The sequence below is a fragment of the Meriones unguiculatus genome, chromosome 1, assembly GCF_030254825.1.
Source record: "Meriones unguiculatus strain TT.TT164.6M chromosome 1, Bangor_MerUng_6.1, whole genome shotgun sequence".
NCBI classification, from domain to species: domain Eukaryota; kingdom Metazoa; phylum Chordata; class Mammalia; order Rodentia; family Muridae; genus Meriones; species Meriones unguiculatus.
Window position 1 is genome coordinate 122,518,414 of NC_083349.1, and position 20,988 is coordinate 122,539,401.

The 20,988-nt window shown below is 36.7% G+C and overlaps 1 protein-coding gene across 1 annotated transcript in view; it reads left to right on the plus strand.

Annotated features, from left to right (window-relative positions):
• Window positions 1–20,988, plus strand: part of Rock2 (Rho associated coiled-coil containing protein kinase 2) — a 94,891-nt gene that overhangs the window by 64,506 nt on the left and 9,397 nt on the right. The window contains exons 16-31 of the mRNA XM_060366174.1: window positions 469–575; window positions 2,684–2,843; window positions 7,193–7,353; window positions 7,852–8,036; window positions 8,724–8,793; window positions 10,370–10,473; window positions 10,729–10,915; window positions 13,207–13,300; window positions 13,387–13,481; window positions 14,812–14,991; window positions 15,170–15,338; window positions 17,047–17,117; window positions 17,703–17,791; window positions 18,304–18,382; window positions 19,971–20,232; window positions 20,318–20,531. Of these exons, the coding sequence (XP_060222157.1) occupies window positions 469–575; window positions 2,684–2,843; window positions 7,193–7,353; window positions 7,852–8,036; window positions 8,724–8,793; window positions 10,370–10,473; window positions 10,729–10,915; window positions 13,207–13,300; window positions 13,387–13,481; window positions 14,812–14,991; window positions 15,170–15,338; window positions 17,047–17,117; window positions 17,703–17,791; window positions 18,304–18,382; window positions 19,971–20,232; window positions 20,318–20,531 (2,227 nt within the window). The remainder of the gene's footprint in view (window positions 1–468; window positions 576–2,683; window positions 2,844–7,192; window positions 7,354–7,851; window positions 8,037–8,723; window positions 8,794–10,369; window positions 10,474–10,728; window positions 10,916–13,206; window positions 13,301–13,386; window positions 13,482–14,811; window positions 14,992–15,169; window positions 15,339–17,046; window positions 17,118–17,702; window positions 17,792–18,303; window positions 18,383–19,970; window positions 20,233–20,317; window positions 20,532–20,988) is intronic.

Consider the following 20,988-nt stretch of genomic DNA (forward strand, 5'->3'; position numbering starts at 1 on the left):
TAGAGACTGGGCTGGAGAGGCAGACTGTTGCTGTGTAAGAGCACATATTGCTAAGAAGTTCAGTTCCTAGCATTTCTAGCAGGAGGCTTACAACTGCCTGTAACTTCAGGGATTCCAACCCCTCTTCTGACTTCCTTTGACGCTGCATTACATACAAAAACTTATCCTCAGACACAAACACAGACACATAATTTAAAAAAAAAATACAAAACAAAATTAGACATTACAAGTATATTGATAGAATTTGCGAACAAAAAAAATGTGCTTTTAATTAGTATCTCCTAGATTTCTGCTGTCAACTGAGTTCCAGCTAAATTAACTTTAAAGTAATCTGACAGATTATAAAAACTTACTCACAAATAGGAACTCTAAAATATGAGGTAGATAATTTTAACTCTTAATTGAATGCATTTTGAATATGTTATTTTCAACAGTGTTTTTTTTTTTTTTTTTTTTTTTTTTTTTTAGGTAGGATATCTGGCCTGGAAGAAGATTTGAAGACTAGCAAAGCCTTACTGTCAAAAGTAGAGGTAGAGAAGAGACAGCTGCAGGAGAAGCTCACTGACTTAGAGAAGGTAAATATGGTGTGCTACGCTTGTGGTAAGAGAAGGGCAGTGAGACTTTAGATGAGAAAGTTACCAAAATAGAGCAATGAAGTAATCCTTCGCTAGGTAGAGTATTTTTATGTATACATGGACTGTTTTTCTACTTGGACTTGACTGCGCAGCAAGGACTGTAAACTTTAGTAGAGGCAACCCTTGCTATGCTGGACTACACGAACTCGGCGTATATAACGATGTTGCTCTTTTAGAAACCCCGAGGAAATTAGGACTCATTAAGATAAATATTTTATTCTTTGAGAATTGTATACAGCATAGAATAATTCAAAAGTTGTCTGTGATATCTTAAAAATTAATATAATACAAAATTAAAATATGACTTGTGACGTTCATATTTTTTTTTTAAATACTGTGGATCCAGGGATTATTTCCAGTTAATATTTTATTTCCATTTGTTTATTCATTGAGCTGAATATTTAGTGCTTTCTGTAGTAGAAATATCAGGATACAGTCTGATAGGTGACCGTGGGGACACAAACTTTTGATCCCAGCTCTCAGGAGACAGAAGCAGGTGAATCTCCAAGTTAAAGGCTAGCCAGGGGCTACCTGGGGAATCTTTGGGTCAACAAAAAGAAAAGTAATAATAAAGCCCCTAGGTAATTTCAATGCATTGTATGCAAACAAAATGCCAGCTGTTTGGACACAGTAGGCCTTTCAGGTGTAGAGAATGATAGATCAGAGGTAGACAGGAAAAGATGTACACTCTGCCTTGAGGATAGCCACTTGAACAGAGCTGAGGATAGAGAACAGCAGTGGTTGGATTTGCTTGTTTTAGTATTTCTGAAGTATGTTGTCTGGGTCAACAAACTAACCTTTAAGGGTCAGATTATGAATACTTGAGGTTTTGTTTGCCATGTGGTCTGTATTCTAAATCCTGGGACACATGTAGAAAATAGACTTGACTTCTTTTATCTAAGACTTTCAAACTTAAAACATGTCTGGTTGGTCATGTAGCTCAGTGGTACAGTGCTTGCTTAGCATGTCTAAAACCCTGAGTTCAGTCACCAGCATCACAGAAAAAGACCTACTAATTGGGTAGTAGGACATCTTGAGGTTCTGTTGTTGTTGAATGTAGCTAGATTTGAAACACCACTTTTTGTTTGTTTGAGACAGTCTTACTGTGTAGGCCAGGCTGGCCTCAAATTTTCAGAGATCTGTCTGCCTTTGCCTCCTGAGTGCTGGAATTAAAGGTCTGGCCATCACACCTGGCCATTAGATAACATTTTTAAAGTTTGAAAAATAATACTTCAGGAAGGGAAACTTTGTGACTAAAGAATAGCAGCATCCTGCAGCTGGAGAGAGGGCTCATCAGTTAAGAGCACTTGTTCTTTTAGAGGACCCAGGTTTGGTTCCCAGCACTCACAAACTGGCTCACAATCTGTCACCCTTTTATGACTTATATGGGTACCAGGCACCCATGTGGTACACATACATACATAGAAGCAACATATAGACACACACATACTCACTTAAAACAAGTATTTTTTCTTTTAAGATTTATTTATTTATTTATTTATTATTTATATACAGTATTCTGCCTTCATGTGTGCCTGCAGAATCTGGCCAGAAGGCACCAGATTTCAATATAGATGGTTAAAAGCTACTACCTTGTGTTGCTGTGGATTGAACTCAGGACCTTTGGAAGAACATCCATCGCTCTTAACCTCTGAACCATCTCTCCAGCCAAAATAAGTAATTTTTTTAAAAAAAAGTAAAATTAGAGATAGCTGGGAACCTTCAGAGGTGACAGGAAGTTGAGAGTAGGGATACAGTGTCAAGAGCATCAGTAGATAGTGTCAGGGTTGCAGATGGAGAAATAGAATAAGAGGTGAGAAATACTGAATGGTGAGAATAGCACTGTAGTCATTTTGCTGGAATTAATAGGTTCAGTTCCGATCTCAAAACAACAGAGTGGATGGGTGGTAAAGTCCATTGGTAACTTTTATAAGAAACTTGGAGAAAGAAGGAAAGGAAAATACTGAACATTCATAGTGAGACTATTTAAAAGTATTTTAAAAGTTTTTGAAGTTCTATGAATAGTTACCATTGGAAATGTTTCATAGGAAAAGAGCAACATGGAAATAGATATGACGTATCAACTGAAAGTAATACAGCAGAGTTTAGAACAAGAAGAAGCTGAACACAAGACCACAAAAGCACGGCTAGCAGATAAAAATAAGATCTATGAAACCATTGAAGAAGCGAAATCAGAAGCCATGAAAGGTATGCATTGTAAGGAGTATTCCAGCAACATTTTCCAAGAGTTAATTATATTTTTATTGACAAGTCTTGGGAAGAGAAAGGAAGAAAATTATTGGGGAAACTTTATATATGTATTTTTTTAAATTAATTACAATTTATTCATTTTGTATCCCAGCTGTAGCCCCCTTTCTCATCCCCTTCCATTCCCAACCTTCTTCCCTCTTCTCCTCCCATGCCCCTCCCCCAGTCCACTGATTGGGGAAGTCCTCCTCCTCTTCCATCTGACCCTAGCCTATCAGGTCTCATCAGGACTGGCTGCATTGTCTTCCTCTGTGGTGTGGTAAGGCTGCTCTCCCCTCAGAAGGAGGTAATCAAAGAGCTAGACACTGGGTTCATGTCAGAGACAGCCCCTGTTCCCCTTACTAGGAAACCCACTTGGACACTGAGCTGCCATAGGCTACATCTGAGCAGGGGTTCAAGGTTATCTCCATGCATTGTCCTTGGTTGGAATATCAGTCTCAGAAAAGACCCCCATGCCCAGATATTTTGGTTCTGTTGCTCTCCTTGTGGAGCTCCCGTCTCTTCCATGTCTTATTTCCCCCTTTTTTCATAATATTCCCTGCACTCTGCTCAAAATTTGTCTATGAGTCTCAGCATCTGCTTTGATGTCCTACTGGGTAGAGTCTTTCAGAAGCCCTCTGTGATAGGATCCTGTCCTGTTTCCTGTTTTTTTCCTTTTCGGGTATCCATCCCATTTACCTTTCTGAATGAGGACTGATCTCTTACCCAGGGTCCTCCTTCTTGCTTAGTTTCTTCAAATGTACAGATTTTAGTATCTTTATCCTATATTATATGTTTAATATCCACTTATTAAGTGAGTATATACTGTGTGTGTTTTTCTGCTTCTGGGATACCTCACTTAGGATGATCTTTTCTAGATCCCACCATTTGCCTGCAAATTTCATGATTTCCTTGTTTTTAATTGCTGAGTAGTATTCCATTGTGTAAATGTACCACAATTTCTGCATCCATTCCTCTGTTGAGGGACATCTGAGTTGTTTCCAGATTCTGGCTGTTAATGAACAAAGCTGCTACGAACATGGTTGAGCAAATGCCCTTGTTGTATACTTGGAGCGTATTTTGGATATACACCTATGAGTGGTATAGCTGGATCTTGAGGTAGCACTATTCCTAATTGTCTGAGAAAGCACCAGATTGATTTCCAAAGTGGTTGTAGAAGTTTGCACTTCTACCAGCAATGGAGGAGGGATCTCCTTTCTCCACGTCCTCTCCAGAATGTGTTGTCACTTGTCACTTGACTTTTTGATCTTAGCCATTCTGTTGGGTGTAAGGTGAAATCTCAGGGTCCTTTTGATTTGTATAGGTCTTTTTTTTTTTTTTTAACCTTCGCTTCATTACGAAAATTTCTAAATACAGAATTTCTCTACCATAATTTTAGGTCTGAAAGAAAGTGATATTTCAGTGGCATTAATGGTGAAAGGTGTGCAGTGTGGTATTTTATATCTACTGATTTGGGAAATATGTTCTTTGACATATATTTACTATAGTTTGACACTTCTCCAGCTGTGTTGAAAAATTACTAATAGTTGTATAAGACAAGAACTTATGAAGTAGCTAGTCCAGTTGGACTCAGTAGTAGCTCACTGAGTAATTTGCACACTGACATAGTAAAGATGCCAGTCAGATTTTATTAAAGGCACGTTGTACTAATAGTTCCCAAAATAAGCTTCCACAAACCAGTCGTTGTTTTAGAGTTGTCTTGGCATAGTTTGTTTCCTCACTATGTATTATTAAAATAGATTTGAAATCACAGAAATAATCAGTTCTTGAAAATATTTGTGTCCAACTCTGGAACAGAAATTTTATTTCTTATTGAGGCATGATATTATGAATAGCTTTGCAAGAAGTAGCCTTTTAGTCTTTAAGTAAAATTAACATTTAGATTTTCTTATTCCAACTAATTTACCTTAAAGCACTGACTGAGGATGATAAGAAATGAAACAAGTCATGAACAATAGTGAACGTCTTTAATCCCAGGCAGAGGCAGGTGGGTCTCAGCTAGGCTTACAGTTGTGACTCTTTGAGAACAAAAGAGGAATAAGGTACTTTATTTAGAAATGTATAGTCTGAAGAGATTAAGTTGATGAACAGTGTATTTCTTGTCTATAACCTAGAAGAGAGTTAAGTTTTGAAGTTAATTTATATGCAATGAAATATAAACACTTTTGATGTTTGTGTTACAGTCATGTAGTTACTACCAAAGCTGTAGAATGTATCTACCTCCTCAGTAAGCTTTCTTGTGTTTCCTTTTATCTGCACCAATATTATGTGATTTTTAAAAAAATATTTGTTTGTTTGTTTGTTTTTAGATAGTGTTTCTCTGTGTAGTCCTGGCTGTCCTGGAACTCTCTGTAGATCAGGCACCTTGAACTCAAGAGATCTACCTGCCTCTTCCTCCTGAGTGATGGGATTAAAGGCATGTGCCATCACCACTCAGCTAATATTTTTATTTATTTATTGAATAAGTGAATGCATTTATTTATTTGTTGATTGCTTTTGAAACTGACAAAAATGAATCAATTTAATGTAATATAACTTCTTTGTTTCTAATGGTTACTTGGAACATTAATACATGATATGTGATGCTTGCTGATAATTTTACATATAAAGACATAGCACTTAAATATTACAGATTTTATTTAAGCCTGGCTCTAAAATTCTTGCTCTTCGTACTGTATGTTATCACCTGTATAGATTAAGAATGTGGCTTGAACAAGTAATTATTATCAGTATGACCTTGTTCAGTTGCTTAAACTTTGCTCATAACTTGTTCTCTGTAAAGGTATAATGATGGTGTTGTTAGGCTGTGAAAATCAAGAGTACATGTAAATAATTAGGAATACTGTCTACTTAGTAGCATGTAGAGAATGTTTCATTTGTCTGTGCACACTTCTAAAAACCCTTCATTAAATATTTTTAATTCTGGTCAGGGAGATGGTTTGATGGATAAAGTTCTTACTGTGCATGGATGAGCCCATGTAAAAGCCAGGCAGAGAGGTGATTCCTGGGGCAAGCTCACTAGCTAGATGCACCAAAATTAGTGGGTTCCACATGGACCCATAGACCCTGCCGCACGATCACTGGAGGTCAAACAAGAAAAATATCTGACATCAGCTTTAGGCCTCTACACACATGCAAGCACATGTACACTTTAAAAAATAAAATTTAAAAATACCCTTAAAATGTATGAATTTAATTTTTAAATAATGCAACGTTTTGTACTTAATAGTTGGATGTTAAACAGTAGGTATGAGAGGGCATAGGAATCCTACTTGGATATGAACTGAAACAGTTGCATTTAAAATTGAAGTTACTTGCATAGGAATACACTTGATCACCTTTAGAGGAAAGTGCTTGGGCTGAAGAGATGGCTCAGCAGTAGGAGACACTGACTGCTTTTCCAGAGGTCTTGAGTTCAATTCCAAGCAACCACATGGTGGCTCACAGCCATCTATAATGGGATCTGATTCTCTCTCTTCTAGTGTGTATGAAGACAGCACTCACATATAATAAATAAATAAATATTTTTTTAAAAGACGAAAAGTGCTTTTAAAGAGTTGCTTTTCTGATTGTAGGTTTATTATAAATCATTTAAAAAAATGAAGGAAAGTATAACTCAAAAAAAGCAAAGATTAGTTACAATCCTAAGTAAGCGTAATACTTTATAGATTTACTCCATTTTCGCTACCATTTTACTAATTCTTAAAAACAAAACAAAAAACAAAACCCTGTGAGCATTAGTGAGCACCAATGAAGTACCTGCCAAATACCTGGCAGTGTTTTACCTTTTTGCCATATTCAGGAGGTTAAATACTGTTACTCTCCTAGATGGAAGGAAATTGAAGAAAGAGAAGTTAACTTAGCTTCTCAAATAATTAATAAGTGGCAGAGTCAGCTCAGAAAGTTTGATTCCTGAATCTTACTACCTCCCAAAACATAGTTTTCAACACCTGCATAATAATATACTAACAGGGAAAGAGAAGTCATGGAATTTGCCTGGATGCCTTGAGGTAAAAATAGTCATACTGTTTATTGAAAGATGCCAGTGTCTTATAGAGAAACAAAGGCAAAATGTCTTTTTTTTATTAGAATAAATTTGATATCACAAGTAGTGTGATGCATTTTATACTCTACAAATAAGACATCTAATTTTTAAGCCAAAATTCATATTTCAAATATATTTGAAATGATAAAAATATTCAGTTAGAACCATAACTATAAGATAGTACCACTTGCCCTTAATTAAAATACATTTCAACTCATTTTTGTCTCTACTGTTGCTGTAATAGAAATGGAGAAGAAGCTGTTGGAAGAAAGGACTTTAAAACAGAAAGTGGAAAACCTGCTCCTGGAGGCCGAGAAGAGATGCTCGATACTGGACTGTGACCTCAAGCAGTCTCAGCAGAAGCTAAACGAGCTACTGAAGCAGAAAGATGTATTAAATGAGGACGTAAGTGTGACTTATACTAAGTAAAATGAGTGAGCCAGTAATAACCTAGTTTTAGTAGGAGGTCTAATGGTGACTGCATTATTTAATTCTTTTTCCTTGTAATATTCTGTAGTATACATTGGCTTTAATGGATTTTGGTGATAGAGTAAATCAGTTATTGAATAAGTTTAAGATACACCGTAAAGATTATGTTTTATTTAAAAATATTAGAATCATTATCTGTATTTTAATGTGAGATACATAAGAAAATCATTCTTGAGCTGGGCATGGTAGCGCAATGGTAATCCCAGCACTCAGGGAGGCAGAGGCAAGCGGATCTCTGTGAGTTTGAAGCCAGCCTAGTCTACAAGGTGAGTCCAGGACAGCCAGGCTATACCTATCTTTGAAAAACCAAATAAATAAATAAATAAATAAATAAAAAAGAAAGAAAGAAAATCATTCTTGTGAAAAATAATTCACTTAAATGTCAAGTAATTTTTTTTATTACCTATTTTTTAGGTTAGAAACTTGACATTAAAAATAGAGCAGGAAACTCAGAAGCGTTGTCTTATGCAAAATGACCTGAAGATGCAGACCCAGCAAGTTAACACCCTAAAAATGTCAGAAAAGCAGATAAAACAAGAAAATAATCATCTCATGGAAATGAAAATGAACTTGGAAAAGCAAAATGCTGAACTTCGAAAGTAAGTTAATTGGTTCATACAGTTTGATGGAGTGTTTCTGGGAGTTTTTGTGTGTTATTGGTATTTATTTAAAATGAAAGCTGTGTGTGGTGGTAATTCCTTTAATTACACTTGGGAGTGTGAAACAAGAGCCAGCTTATATAGCAAGATAAATGTAAAATAAAACTAATAATATAACACATTGCATTAGCTGTTGGATTAATGACATAATGTAGCCTTGGGAAAAGCCTGTATACAGGAATTAGTTTTTTTTTTTTTTGTTTTTTTTTTTTTTTAATGTGTGTTTTTTCATGTTTTGTTGTTGTTACTGTTTATAAAGTTTCACTATGTATCCCTGGCTGGCCACAGCCTTCCTGGAATCTTTTTTCCTCAGCCTCCAGAGATCTAGGATTAGAGGTATAACTCATCATATCTGGCTTGCAGTTGTTCAGATTCTTGTTTTGTGTTCTCATGCGTGGCCTTGTGAAAATTTCCAGGCTGGCTTTGAACTCATCATCACTCCCACCTCAGGCTCCTAGTTGCTGGGATTATAGGCTCTGGCACCAGGCCTGGTGGGGATGAGAGTTTTAAAAGGTAGTGATGAAGTTAGTGCTAGCATGAAAATGACTTGATTTCAGACATTCTTACTTTGCAAAATGGCTGGGTTAAAATGTATGTAAGCTATTAACAAAGACTTTGTGTTTACAGAGAGCGGCAGGATGCAGACGGGCAGATGAAGGAACTGCAAGACCAGCTTGAAGCTGAGCAGTATTTCTCAGTAAGGCACTTTCTGCAGAACCAGGAGAATGGTTGTCTTTTAACTGAAACAAATATTTATTTTACTTTATGTGTATTTGTATTTGGGAGACAGGCACATAAGTGCATGCCTGGTACCTTGGGAGGTCAGAAGAGGGGAAAATGCATAACTTTCATTGTTTGCCCTTGCTTGTTTTGGTTTTGGGTGTTTTAAACAGCTTCACTATCGAGCTGGTCTCTAGTTTGCAAACTTTCTGCCTTCACACCTGAGTGCTAGGATTATAGTAATTTACCACCACACCAGACAGATATGGATGGGCTCTTACATAACTCATAAAAAGCAAACAGGGATTGGGGATGTAGCTCAGTGGTAAAATACTTATAGCATAAAGGAGGTCCTGAGTTCAATACCCAGCACCATAAAGAAGGAAAAAAAAAAAAAGTACTGATAAAAGGCTGTAAATTGTTTAACAGGAATCCCTTATCTGCCTGGCTTGGTGGTTTGTGCTTATAGTTGCAACCACCATACAGACTGAGGTAGTGAGGTCACTTGAACCCACAACATTGAGGCCAGTCTCCACAACAGAAGGAAAGACACTGTCTCAAAACAAGAAATCAGCTGTTGTTGACATAATTCTAAGCATAGCTATTAACCAGCCTGTGAAGCTGGTTACAAGAATCACCTTTTGGAAGAATATGCATTTAGGTTTTTTTTTTTTAATATATAATTTTTTAAATTGTATGTGTTTTGCCTGCATACATATCTGTGTGAGGGTATTGGATCCTAGAGTTACAGACAGTTGTGAGCTGCTGTGGGTACTAGGAATTGAACCTTGGTCCTCTAGAAGAGCAGTCAGTACTCTTAACCACTGAGCCATCTCTCCAGCCCAAATATGTGCTTTTATAATTGTCATACTGACCTTTATGGATTTTTTGAGGCTACTTTAAAAATATGAAATATTTTCTTCCCCCCCTCCTTTTTTTTTTTTTTTTTTTTTTTGGTTTTGTTTTGTTTTGTTTTGTTTTGTTTTGTTAGGGACAATGTTTCTCTGTGTAACATTTCTGTCCTGAAATTTATTCTGTAGGCCAGGCTGGCTTTGAACTCAGAGATCTACTTGCCTTTGCTTCCCAGTAGCTGGAATTAAAGACATGTGCTACCTCCACCCAGCAATAAGAAGTATTTTTATGTAGTACTTTCATTGATCTGTCAACTGAAAGAAAGACAGAAAAATCAGCAGTATTATTTGCCATCTCTTCATTTATCTGACCAACCTGTATATTTAACTGGAATTGTGCTGTGGTACCCTGTTGAAAGTGATACTTTTACATTATTAACTGCTTCTTTTAGGGGTTGAGTTTGCTGGGGACTAGACGTAGGGTATGCAATCTACTGTACAGTTAGCCTACTAGTCAGATGTTTGTATTTTAATTTGTGACTAGAAAAGGGGAAAGCCACAAAACTACTCATTTCTCAGGACCCCAAAATTACCCAACATTAAGAAAATATTTCTATAAATTGAGGTTTTTGCCTGGCGAGGGTTTGAATATAAGTCATATTCTTGGTAATAACGGACGTGCATTTCTTTTTTGTTGCTTAGACCCTCTATAAGACACAAGTTAGAGAACTTAAGGAAGAAAGTGAAGAGAAGACTAAACTTTGTAAAGAGTTGCAACAGAAGAAGCAGGATTTACAGGATGAAAGGTAAGGAAGGGTCCTTATCCCTTGTCCATATGTAAGTGCCCTGTTCCAAGTCCGTTTTTTACCAAGTAAAAAAATCTGATGAAAAATGAAATAGACAAATCTTTTGACTTCATATTGAAAATGGATTATTAAAATGCCATCTCCAAGGGATCTGAGACTTCACTTATTTAGACTGTGTGTTTAGAATACATGATAGGCTCTGAGTTCATTCCCGTACCATATGCCGTCTGTGATCGGTCTATCTCGGAAATACAGAGACTCCTTGGCTGCCCAGCTGGAGATCACTCTAACCAAAGCAGATTCTGAGCAGCTGGCTCGTTCCATTGCTGAGGAACAATACTCTGATTTGGAAAAAGAGAAGATCATGAAAGAACTGGAGATCAAAGAGATGATGGCTAGACACAAACAAGAACTTACTGAAAAGGATGCTACAATTGCTTCTGTAAGTAAAATTCTTGGTGTTTGGATTTGTAATTAAATTGCTGTCTCATAAAATCTCAAACATTTGGGAGCTGTCAGTTGTAAATTTCAAATGACTATACTTATTAGCAGACTGTAACAGTCTAACTAAAGGTACATTTCAAAAGAAAGTAAAATAGAAAGCAGTTGGTCTTATGCTGTCAGTTGTGCAGACCTACCGAATGCTATGCACGGTAAGGGGGTTAATAGTCGACAGAAGAAGGTACATATACAAAACCTTGTGTATGCAGATAGTAATATAAAGCCAGTGTGAGAAGGCACAGTAAATACACAGTTTTAGAATAATGGTATTTTGGGGTGAATGGAATAAACTTGATCCTTACTAATTAGGTAAATTGTATCTAATTTAAGAACCAAATGTGAAAAAAAATTTTTTTTAAGTTATCAGACAGAATTAAAATTACTGTGTGACAGAAGACAGCCTAAATAACAAAGAGAAGATATTTGTAATGTGTATATTTAACAGAGGATTGATATCTATAACACATACAGAACACCTGTAATTCAGTAAAGTAGATGAAACAATTTAGAAGAAAACTGGCCAAAAGAGACAGCTCAAATATGTAAGTAGGTGCTTCACTTAACTGTTCTCTATCACAAGGTCAGGTGGATGTCATAGCTTTAAGGTAAGATACCATTGCATACCCTTTCCACACTGAAAATAGGAACCTAACAAGTTCAAGTGTCTGGAAAATGGCATTTTTTTTTTTACAACAAATGGAGTGTTAAGTTTAAATTGATAAGTATAATATAGTCAGCAGTATGACAGTTTCTGGCAAATTTTAAGTATGCAGTACAACCCCAAGAAAGTTCACAGGAAGATAACTGTGCTAAACAAACTAGCACTGTGTTTATAGCCACATGATCCCTATAAATAGCAAACCCTCTCACATGTCTCCATCGATAAACAGTTGTGAGGGATGGAGAGATGGCTCAGTGCTTAAGAGCACTGGCTACTCTTCCAAAGGACCCAGGTTTGATTCCCTGCACCCACATGGTAGCTCATAGTTCTCTTATAACTACATTCCAGTTCAAGAGAGTCTGATGTCCCTTCTGGCCTCTGAGGGCACTGCACTCACATGCTATAAAGATATACATTCAGGCAAAACACTTATACAGTTAATTAAAATAAAACAGGTGAAGGGATAACAGGTACATGCCTGTAGTCCCAACATTTGGAAGGTGAAGGAGTTATACAACAAGGTGACGGTCAGTCTAGAATACATGAAACCCTGTCTTAGCAAACAAAACTGGAAGATACATTAAGTATGGTAGAAAACAGAAGTAAACAGAAGTTGGATCTAAATGAATTTATATCTAAATGAAATTTATATACCTTCATATATATCAGCAGGGTAACACATTTTGTTGTTCTTTATTTTGATCTCAAGATGACCCAGAATTCACATTTCTTTTCCTGCCTCCCAAACAATGAAATTAGAAACATTCACCACTGTTCCCACATAGCATCTTCAGTCTCAGTATTTCTGGCTACCTGGGCCTTACTATGTAGACCAGATTATTCTGTCTTCTGAGTGCTAGGATTAAATGTGTGCCTTACCATGCTTGGTGAGTTTAATTCTTCAGTGTATTAAGTAAGTCATAATTTAAAAAAAATCACATATATTACTTCATGTCTATATAATGGAAATTTTCAGTATTTGGTGGGAAAGTGGAACATAATTTATAGTAAAACTATAGGAAGAAAGGATAGGAATATAATCTGAAAGGAATGTAGAAAAAAAGGATTCAACTTTTTCAATAAAAACACATATTTTGAGCCAGGTGGTGGTGGCCCATGCCATTAATCCCAGCAACTGGAAGACAGATCTCTGAATTTAAGATCAGCCTGATCTATAGATTGAGTTCCAAGACAGTCAGATCTACACAGAGAGACCCTGTCTCAAACAAAACTAAACAAAAATCTCATTTTTTTCTTTTAAAATAACATTCTGAAAGAAATACTACAGTTTTAAAAATTGTTCAGCATAATAGAAACACAAGCCTTTGTTTTCCCTTTTCTTGACTTATTGAGTGGTTTTGTTATTAAAAACAAAAACTGCTAAGGATTTTTGGGCTACATATGAAGTTTTGAGGGAGCAACATTTTTATCAAGGATAAGGCTGGTTTTGGTAACAGAAGGTGAAGTGAAGGTGTGAGAAAATGGTCTTTTGGTCTCAATTTGGATTACTATTTGACAACTAAAATTTTGTAAAGTGATATGTGAGTTTTCCCTCTGCTTCTTTTTCTCAGCTTGAAGAAACAAATAGGACACTAACTAGTGATGTTGCAAATCTTGCAAACGAGAAAGAAGAATTAAACAACAAGCTGAAAGATACTCAAGAGCGTATGTATTAGCAGGAGGTAAAGCTTATTGTGGTTATACCTAGTAGCTGTCGTTACTGGTGTAACTTTAATATTTGTTTATTTCAGAACTGTCAAAGTTGAAAGATGAAGAGATCAGTGCAGCGGCTATTAAAGCACAGTTTGAGAAGCAGCTGTTGACTGAGAGAACTCTAAAGACTCAAGTACGTCATCAGAATGAAAATGTGGTTTTGAATTTTGTTTTTATTCCAGTCACCTGTCTTTTCTAGCTCTACAGGGTGGAAGCTTTGTGTTCATCACAATATCACTATTAGAGCAATATCCTGTTTTTGTTTTTGTTTTTGTTTTTTTTTTGATCAAGAAAAAAACTTAATGTGTATGGAAATGTCCTGCATTCTCTCCCAGCTTCTTTTTATTATTTGCTAGTAGCCTGAAAAGAGTCAGATGATCTGACAGGGCATGTGTGATTACTGACACCCTTCTGCCAGCTTCCACAGTTGTAGTTGTAGTGTAAACATGTGGGTGCTAGGGATATTTTCTGTTGTTGGACGGGGTACAATGCAGAATTCACTCTCTTCAGAATAGGAAGAAGAACATCTACCTATTAAAATTTCACTTACAATAGAAAATGATATCAGATCAATCCTATAGTTCAGTGGGGAACACATCCAGGGACTGGCATATGCTAGGCAAGCATTTTACCTAAGCTATACTCACAGCCCTGTAAACACTTTAAACAGTCATTCTCAAAAACCATGAGATAGCTCAGTGAGTAAAGGCTTCTACTATCAAAAACTGAGAATGAAAAATTGTTTAGAATACAGAATGGGTATTAATAGAAGTATATTATTTAAGGTAAAAAGTATTTTGTGTGTGCATGTGTCATATGTGTGAATATGTTCATGTGTGTATGCACATGTAGAGTGTGCATATGTGCATGCATGTGGAGACCAGATGTTGGCTTCTGGTATCTTCCTATATTACTATCTGCTTAAAAAAAAAAAAAAAAGATTTTTCATAAATGTGTGTGCCCATGGAAGCCAGCAGAGGGTGTTGGTTCCACTGGAGCTGAAGTTACAAGTGGTTCTAAGTGTCTTACATAGGTACTGGGAACTGAACTCAGCTTTTCCAGAAAAACAGAAAGCAGTTTTAACCATTGAGCCATCTCTCTAGCCCCTCTCCACTTTACTTTTTGAGATAGGATCTCTCATCAAATCTAGAGATCACAATTGGTCAAGAGTAGCTGACTGGTGAACTTAAGGGATCCTTCTGTCTCTACCTCCCTGGCATTGAGGTTAGAAGCATGCACCAGTGTGCCTGGATTTACATATGGGTACTGGGGATCTGAACTCTGGTCCTTGTGCTTGTACAGCAGACACTTTTCTGACTAAGCCATCTTCCCAACCCCAGAAGTGTTCCTTTATAACCGTGTGTACAGGAAAGGAATTACTGGTGGTTATGTAGCTTATAATGGTGAGTTCCTGAGAAAACATTAATATAGCTTAATATATATATTATGCTTATTTCCTTAAGGCTGTGAATAAGTTGGCAGAGATCATGAATCGAAAAGAACCTGTCAAGCGTGGTAGTGACACAGATGTGCGAAGAAAAGAGAAGGAGAACAGAAAGCTACATATGGAGCTTAAGTCTGAGCGTGAAAAATTGACACAACAGATGATCAAATACCAGAAAGAACTGAATGAAATGCAGGCTGTAAGATTGCTCTTTTACAATGAAAACATTTTTTTCTTTTTAAAAACAATGTTTTTGTTTTTTGTTTTGTTTTGTTTTGTTTTTGTCTTTGGTTAAGGAGCATTTCTATTAGTAATTACTACTAAATCATGACCCACAATTACAATCTACATTTCATCTGTTAATACATTTTTTACAGCAAATAGCTGAAGAGAGCCAAATTCGAATTGAACTCCAAATGACCTTGGACAGTAAAGATAGTGACATTGAACAGCTGCGGTCACAGCTCCAGGCCTTGCATATTGGTATGGACAGTTCCAGTATAGGCAGTGGACCAGGGGATGCTGAGCCTGACGATGGATTTCCAGGTACACATTCTTGGTCAGCCCTTGCATTTGCCTTAAATTTAAGTCAGGTAATTGCTTTTAAGTTTCATGACTGACTTTGCTCTTGAGAAAAAGGTTTGTCATTTCTTTAAGTGAAAATCTACTTCTTGGAGTCACATGACATTTGGACTTGTTTCATTAAAAACAAACAAGTAAATATATTCGAATGTTTAGGTGTTTAACTCATTATGTAGTGTCTGTCTTTTAAGCTTTTATTTATTTATTTTTTTCTTCTTTCTGCTCACTTTCTTACTTGCGGGTGTGTAGTCCATATCACTCAGTCACACACTATGGAGTCCATGTCCTTCACCTACCAGCGTTCCTCTACCTCTCTCAATATTGCCACTAAGCCCTCCAGTTCACACATGCTTCTTGACTCTGACTCTGAAGAAGATTCTTTGCCTTACTCACCCATTTCATCGGAGCCTATTAGTACAGGTGATATCCTGAAAAGCTTTCTGTCTCTGCAGTTCTCCCAGCTATTTAATTTTGTCCTTTTGGGAAAAAAAAATTACATTAACTAACATCCACTCACTCCAACATGCTGTGTAGATGCAGTAAAAATAAACTGCTGCATGAACTATAATTTTCTTTTAAGGTATTTTTCAAATAGCTTGTGCTTGTATTTGCTGGATTGTTTGATTTTTTGCTGACTTTTCAGAAACAAAGGAGTATGTTCCAAATCCTTGAAAGTGCATGGCTTCATCTATTTTCAGAAAACTTTTCTGTAGTTCTGTATCAAGAAAAGATATTTTTGACAGTACAGAAAAGAACAAAAACATGTGACCTGTTTCAGAGAACATGTTCAGATTTTCATGGAGTATATACATGTCCATAAATGTGCTAAGCCTTCAGAGAACACATGAAACAGTTTGGCCTGGGTCACACACTGAAAAAGACTCACAGGTGAAATGATGGAGAGTCCTGAGTATGCCTTTTAAACTCACAGAGGTTCTCACTGATCTCTGTACTCCAGTTCTCTCATTTACATGAGGGATGGAATTCTATGTATGGAGCTGTGAGGACCTAGAGAACTTACATAAAGCATCAAGTACAGTTGGGGCATAGTAGTTAAAATCTGTAATGACTTGCACTATTAGAATATTCTCTTAGAATGGCATCCCCCCTGCCAATTTTATTTGAAAAATACTGATCAAATTTATCAGCACAGTAGTCAATGAGTTAAGATGTTAATTATGAATGGGTTTTACTGATTTTGGTATTTTGGGGCTTAGAAATTTTGGTTTTCCTGTTGCTTCTTAAACAAGTTTGGTCTGTATTTTACTCAGTGAGATTAGCCATTCTAAAATTCCCTGTTTTCTGAACACACTCATTTAACGTACTTTCTACTCCACAGTGCAAAGTACATGTCTAGTCAGCTTGGGCTCTCCAGGAAGAGTGAGGGGCTTGATGTAGACATGCAGTGAAAAGATCGCAGTGCTCGTGTGTTGTGAATTTTGCCAGTGCATGAATTTAATCAATGTGGTGTTTGATGTTATAATTCAGAGTATTTATTTCCAATGTGACATGACCTGGATTTTGTTTTCCGCTGTGTAATGTGCATTATTACAATAGCCCGGGTACTATATGGTCTAAATTGTAAAGGGCAGATTTGATTAAAAGTTTCATAAATTCCTCATTTTCAGGGAGAATCATTTTATTTATCTTCATATGTTATGCTTACTTACAGAATCAAGATTAGAAGGATGGTTGTCATTACCTGTGCGGAACAACACTAAAAAGTTTGGATGGGTTAAAAAGGTAATTAGTGCTTTTGAATATGGTTTCTTTGGCTTCTGGTTTAACTCTAGCCATTTTCCTTCTGGAGTTGTAGGGTAAATGTGCCTACACTTCCTGACATAAAAAAACTTATCTATACTTTCTGATGTGGACTGATACAATTTTGTTTATCTCTGTGGAAGAAATTTTACTGTTCATGGGTTGTTACTGAAATAGGTTTTGAGGTCATTATAGTAGCCTGTTCTGGTGCTATGGTGTCCTAGTGGGCAGCAGAACACTACAGCACCAAATATGGTAGGAAGACTGTATTTCTGTGCTACTGTGTATGTCTTGTTCACTTTGACTAGGCTGATGCAGATTCACTTTTTACATAGATCCCAAAGCTTAAAATATATCTGGTTTCAGTTTCATTGTTACAGAAAAATAAATAAAAGTCTGTAAGTAAGTCTGTTGTTACCTTAAGTAAAAGTTCCCAAAAGCATCGTTAGTACTTTTTATTTACTTTCATAGCATTTGACTTTATCACAAATACAAATTTTCCTGTAAAAGAAAATAAACACAGTGTATAGTAATTTCATCAGTTTCTTCTTTTCCTCTTTTTAATAGTATGTGATTGTAAGCAGCAAGAAGATTCTTTTCTATGACAGCGAACAAGATAAAGAGCAATCAAACCCTTACATGGTTTTAGACATAGAGTAAGTATCAGACTTGGGTTACAGTGTGGCGAGAGGATTAGGACTTTGTCGTCATGACAGTTACAGCACCCTCTCACTCTACTGGTGGGCCGTCTCCCTCTCAGCGCCTTTATAGACAGCTGGCACTGCGTGGTGTGGGAGACATCCGCATCTCATGGCTTTTTACTATGTGATTTTCTAACAGAAGCTCAACCTGGGCTTTCTTTATCTTATTAATTATCGAAACAGTAAAAAAAGCTAGTCATCAGCGTAGCGACTTTAATCCCAGCACTTGAGAGACAGACTGATCTACAGTAGTAGCCAGAACTACATTGGCTACTGTCTGGCTATTCAGACAGAGATTGACCCTGTCTGAAAACAATAACAAAAAGAAACAGACAAAAAAACCAAATGAGTCTATGAATTTCTAGGGTCAATAAGTAGCTGATTTTTAGCATCTGATACAAGATACCAATGTAGTATAATTCTTGGCTAATATTTTACTTATTCCTTTACTTAAAAATCTTCTATAGCAAGCTGTTTCATGTTCGACCTGTTACCCAGACAGATGTATACAGAGCAGATGCTAAGGAAATTCCAAGGATATTCCAGGTAAACACATTGCATGTTTTTTCCTTGTTAGAGGTTCACGTGTGACATGTTTTAAATTTCTTTCTTCATTGGCCTCGGCCTTTGTCGCATTACTTTTCTGTCCCAGCCCCAATTGGGACAATTGGGTGTTGCTTGTCCTGTGCTTCTGGCCATTGTTACCCATTGTACAAGATTGGCTATTGTTTTTTAGAATGTGAACTTATTTCTGTTTTGGTTTTATTCTCTAACTCTGGAAATTTTAAAAAGTCAAGTAACAAGTTGAAAGCTGTGGCACTTTTGCTTTTTATTTAAACTGAGGCCAAGCTTTTCCTTTTATTGTTTCCATTTAAAAGTTTTCCAGACCATAATTTCTGGAGAGATAGATGCCTAGGTGGTTAAAGAGCTTTTACTGTTCCATGAAATGACCATTGACAGCAGGTGGCTCACTGACACCTCGAACTCCAGCTCCATAGGTTCCAGTGCCCCCTCTGACCACAATGGGCACTTGTGCACAGGCACACAAATACACACTTAAAAATTTATTAAGAGTTCTGTATAAAGACAACTGTGCCCAGCCAAGGGTGGTGGTGTACGACTGTAATCCCAGCACTTAGGAGGCAGAGGCAGGCAGATCTCTGTGAATTCGAGGCCAGGCTGTCTACAAAGTGAATCTAGGACATCCAAGGCTACACAGAGAAACCCTGTCTGAAAAAGAAAAACCAGCTACTGTTTTACCTTAAGGTACCTAATCCACCTTAAGGGAGTTACTGTCTTTCCTCCCACCCTCAAGTGCTTATGCTCTTTTATTTGGGCATTTATTTGCATATTTCTTTTATCCCTCTACTCTCCAGACTTGTAAAATGAAAATGTGCATACAGTTCACCCACTCTTCTATTATTCAGGAGTATAAACAACAATTAGGATAGTTCTCTTATCAGACTTTTGTTGTTTGTTTGGATAAGGAGGGACACGGAAGACTGAAAACAGAGCTTTGACCTTCCAATGAACTATACTTCTAGCCCTAAATGTGGTCCCACAGGAGTGAAGGAAAAACCTACCTAATTAAGTGTAAATTTGCCTTTTGTTGGCCTATTCTGATAGTTTTGCTATAGCAAAATAAAAGATGCTATAAATAAGGAGATCCTGTTTAGTGTGAAGCAAAGCAACAGTCTCATGTCTCTTACATGAGCTCTGTCTTCCCACGAAGTGGAAAATTAGTTTCAGGCTTTTATGCATTCTAGTGAGCCATACTTGTGGCTTACATAAACCTTTCATCAGGTAAATCTGCTTAGGTTTGAACCTCAACTTCATTTTGCTCTCATTGGGTGATTTATCAGAATATGAGTAATTTATCAGTTGATAATAAAAATAACATAATGTGGGTCCTGGAGAGATGACTCAGCAGTTAAGAATAAGACGGGTTTTGGTTCTCAGTACCCCTGTGGTGGCTCACAACCATCTCTATTGCACTTTTAGGGGATTGATGCCCTTTTCTGACTTCTGAAAGTACCAGACGTATATATGGTACACATACATACATGCAAGAAAAATATTTGTAAAATATATCTTTAGTGTGTAACAGTCATTCCTGTCCTCTTGGTGTTTATAGATTCTGTATGCCAATGAAGGAGAAAGTAAGAAGGAACCAGAATTTCCAGTGGAACCAGTGGGAGAAAAATCTAATTATATTTGCCACAAAGGACATGAGTTTATTCCTACTCTTTATCACTTCCCAACCAACTGTGAAGCCTGTATGAAGCCGCTGTGGCACATGTTCAAGCCTCCCCCTGCTCTGGAGTGTCGTCGGTGCCACATTAAATGTCATAAAGATCACATGGACAAAAAGGAAGAGATAATAGCACCTTGTAAAGGTAAGTTAGGAAGCTCTTGCTGTGCTTTTCTTGGGCTTGGATCATTTTAAGCACATTAATTCATTTCAAATGATTATTTTTATAGTTTATTATGATATATCATCGGCAAAGAATCTGTTGTTATTAGCGAATTCAACAGAAGAACAGCAGAAGTGGGTTAGTCGGTTGGTGAAAAAAATACCTAAAAAGCCTCCAGCTCCAGACCCTTTTGCTCGATCATCCCCTAGAACCTCAATGAAAATACAACAAAACCAGTCCATCCGGCGGCCCAGTCGACAGCTTGCTCCAAACAAACCAAGGTAATCAATGAAATATGGTAAAAGTTGAAGCTGCTTTTTAAGAAATTCCCTTTTCTATTTAGGCTAAAAACTTTGATAACTATAATTTTCCTTTGCTTGATACTTTAATGAGTCATTGGGAACCAAATATTTTAAACTTATAGTAAACATGTCTTATTCACTGATATGGTAAAAATATATTTTATAAGTTATACATATTAAATACAACCAAAATTTAAAAGTGATATTTTATTACTTTGCTATATAATCATAGTATTTTCATCTTTAATAAGCACATGGACTGATTAGTGGTTTGGAAGATGGCATTAAGATTACAAATAGACTGTCACATAGGTAATCACACATGTTGCACGCTTCTTTTACTTAGGTGATCCGAGAGGCAGAACTGAAAGAAGCTTTAGTTTTAATTCACATCCATAAGTGCAAAACAGTGTTTGTGACTTAAAGAGCAATACAG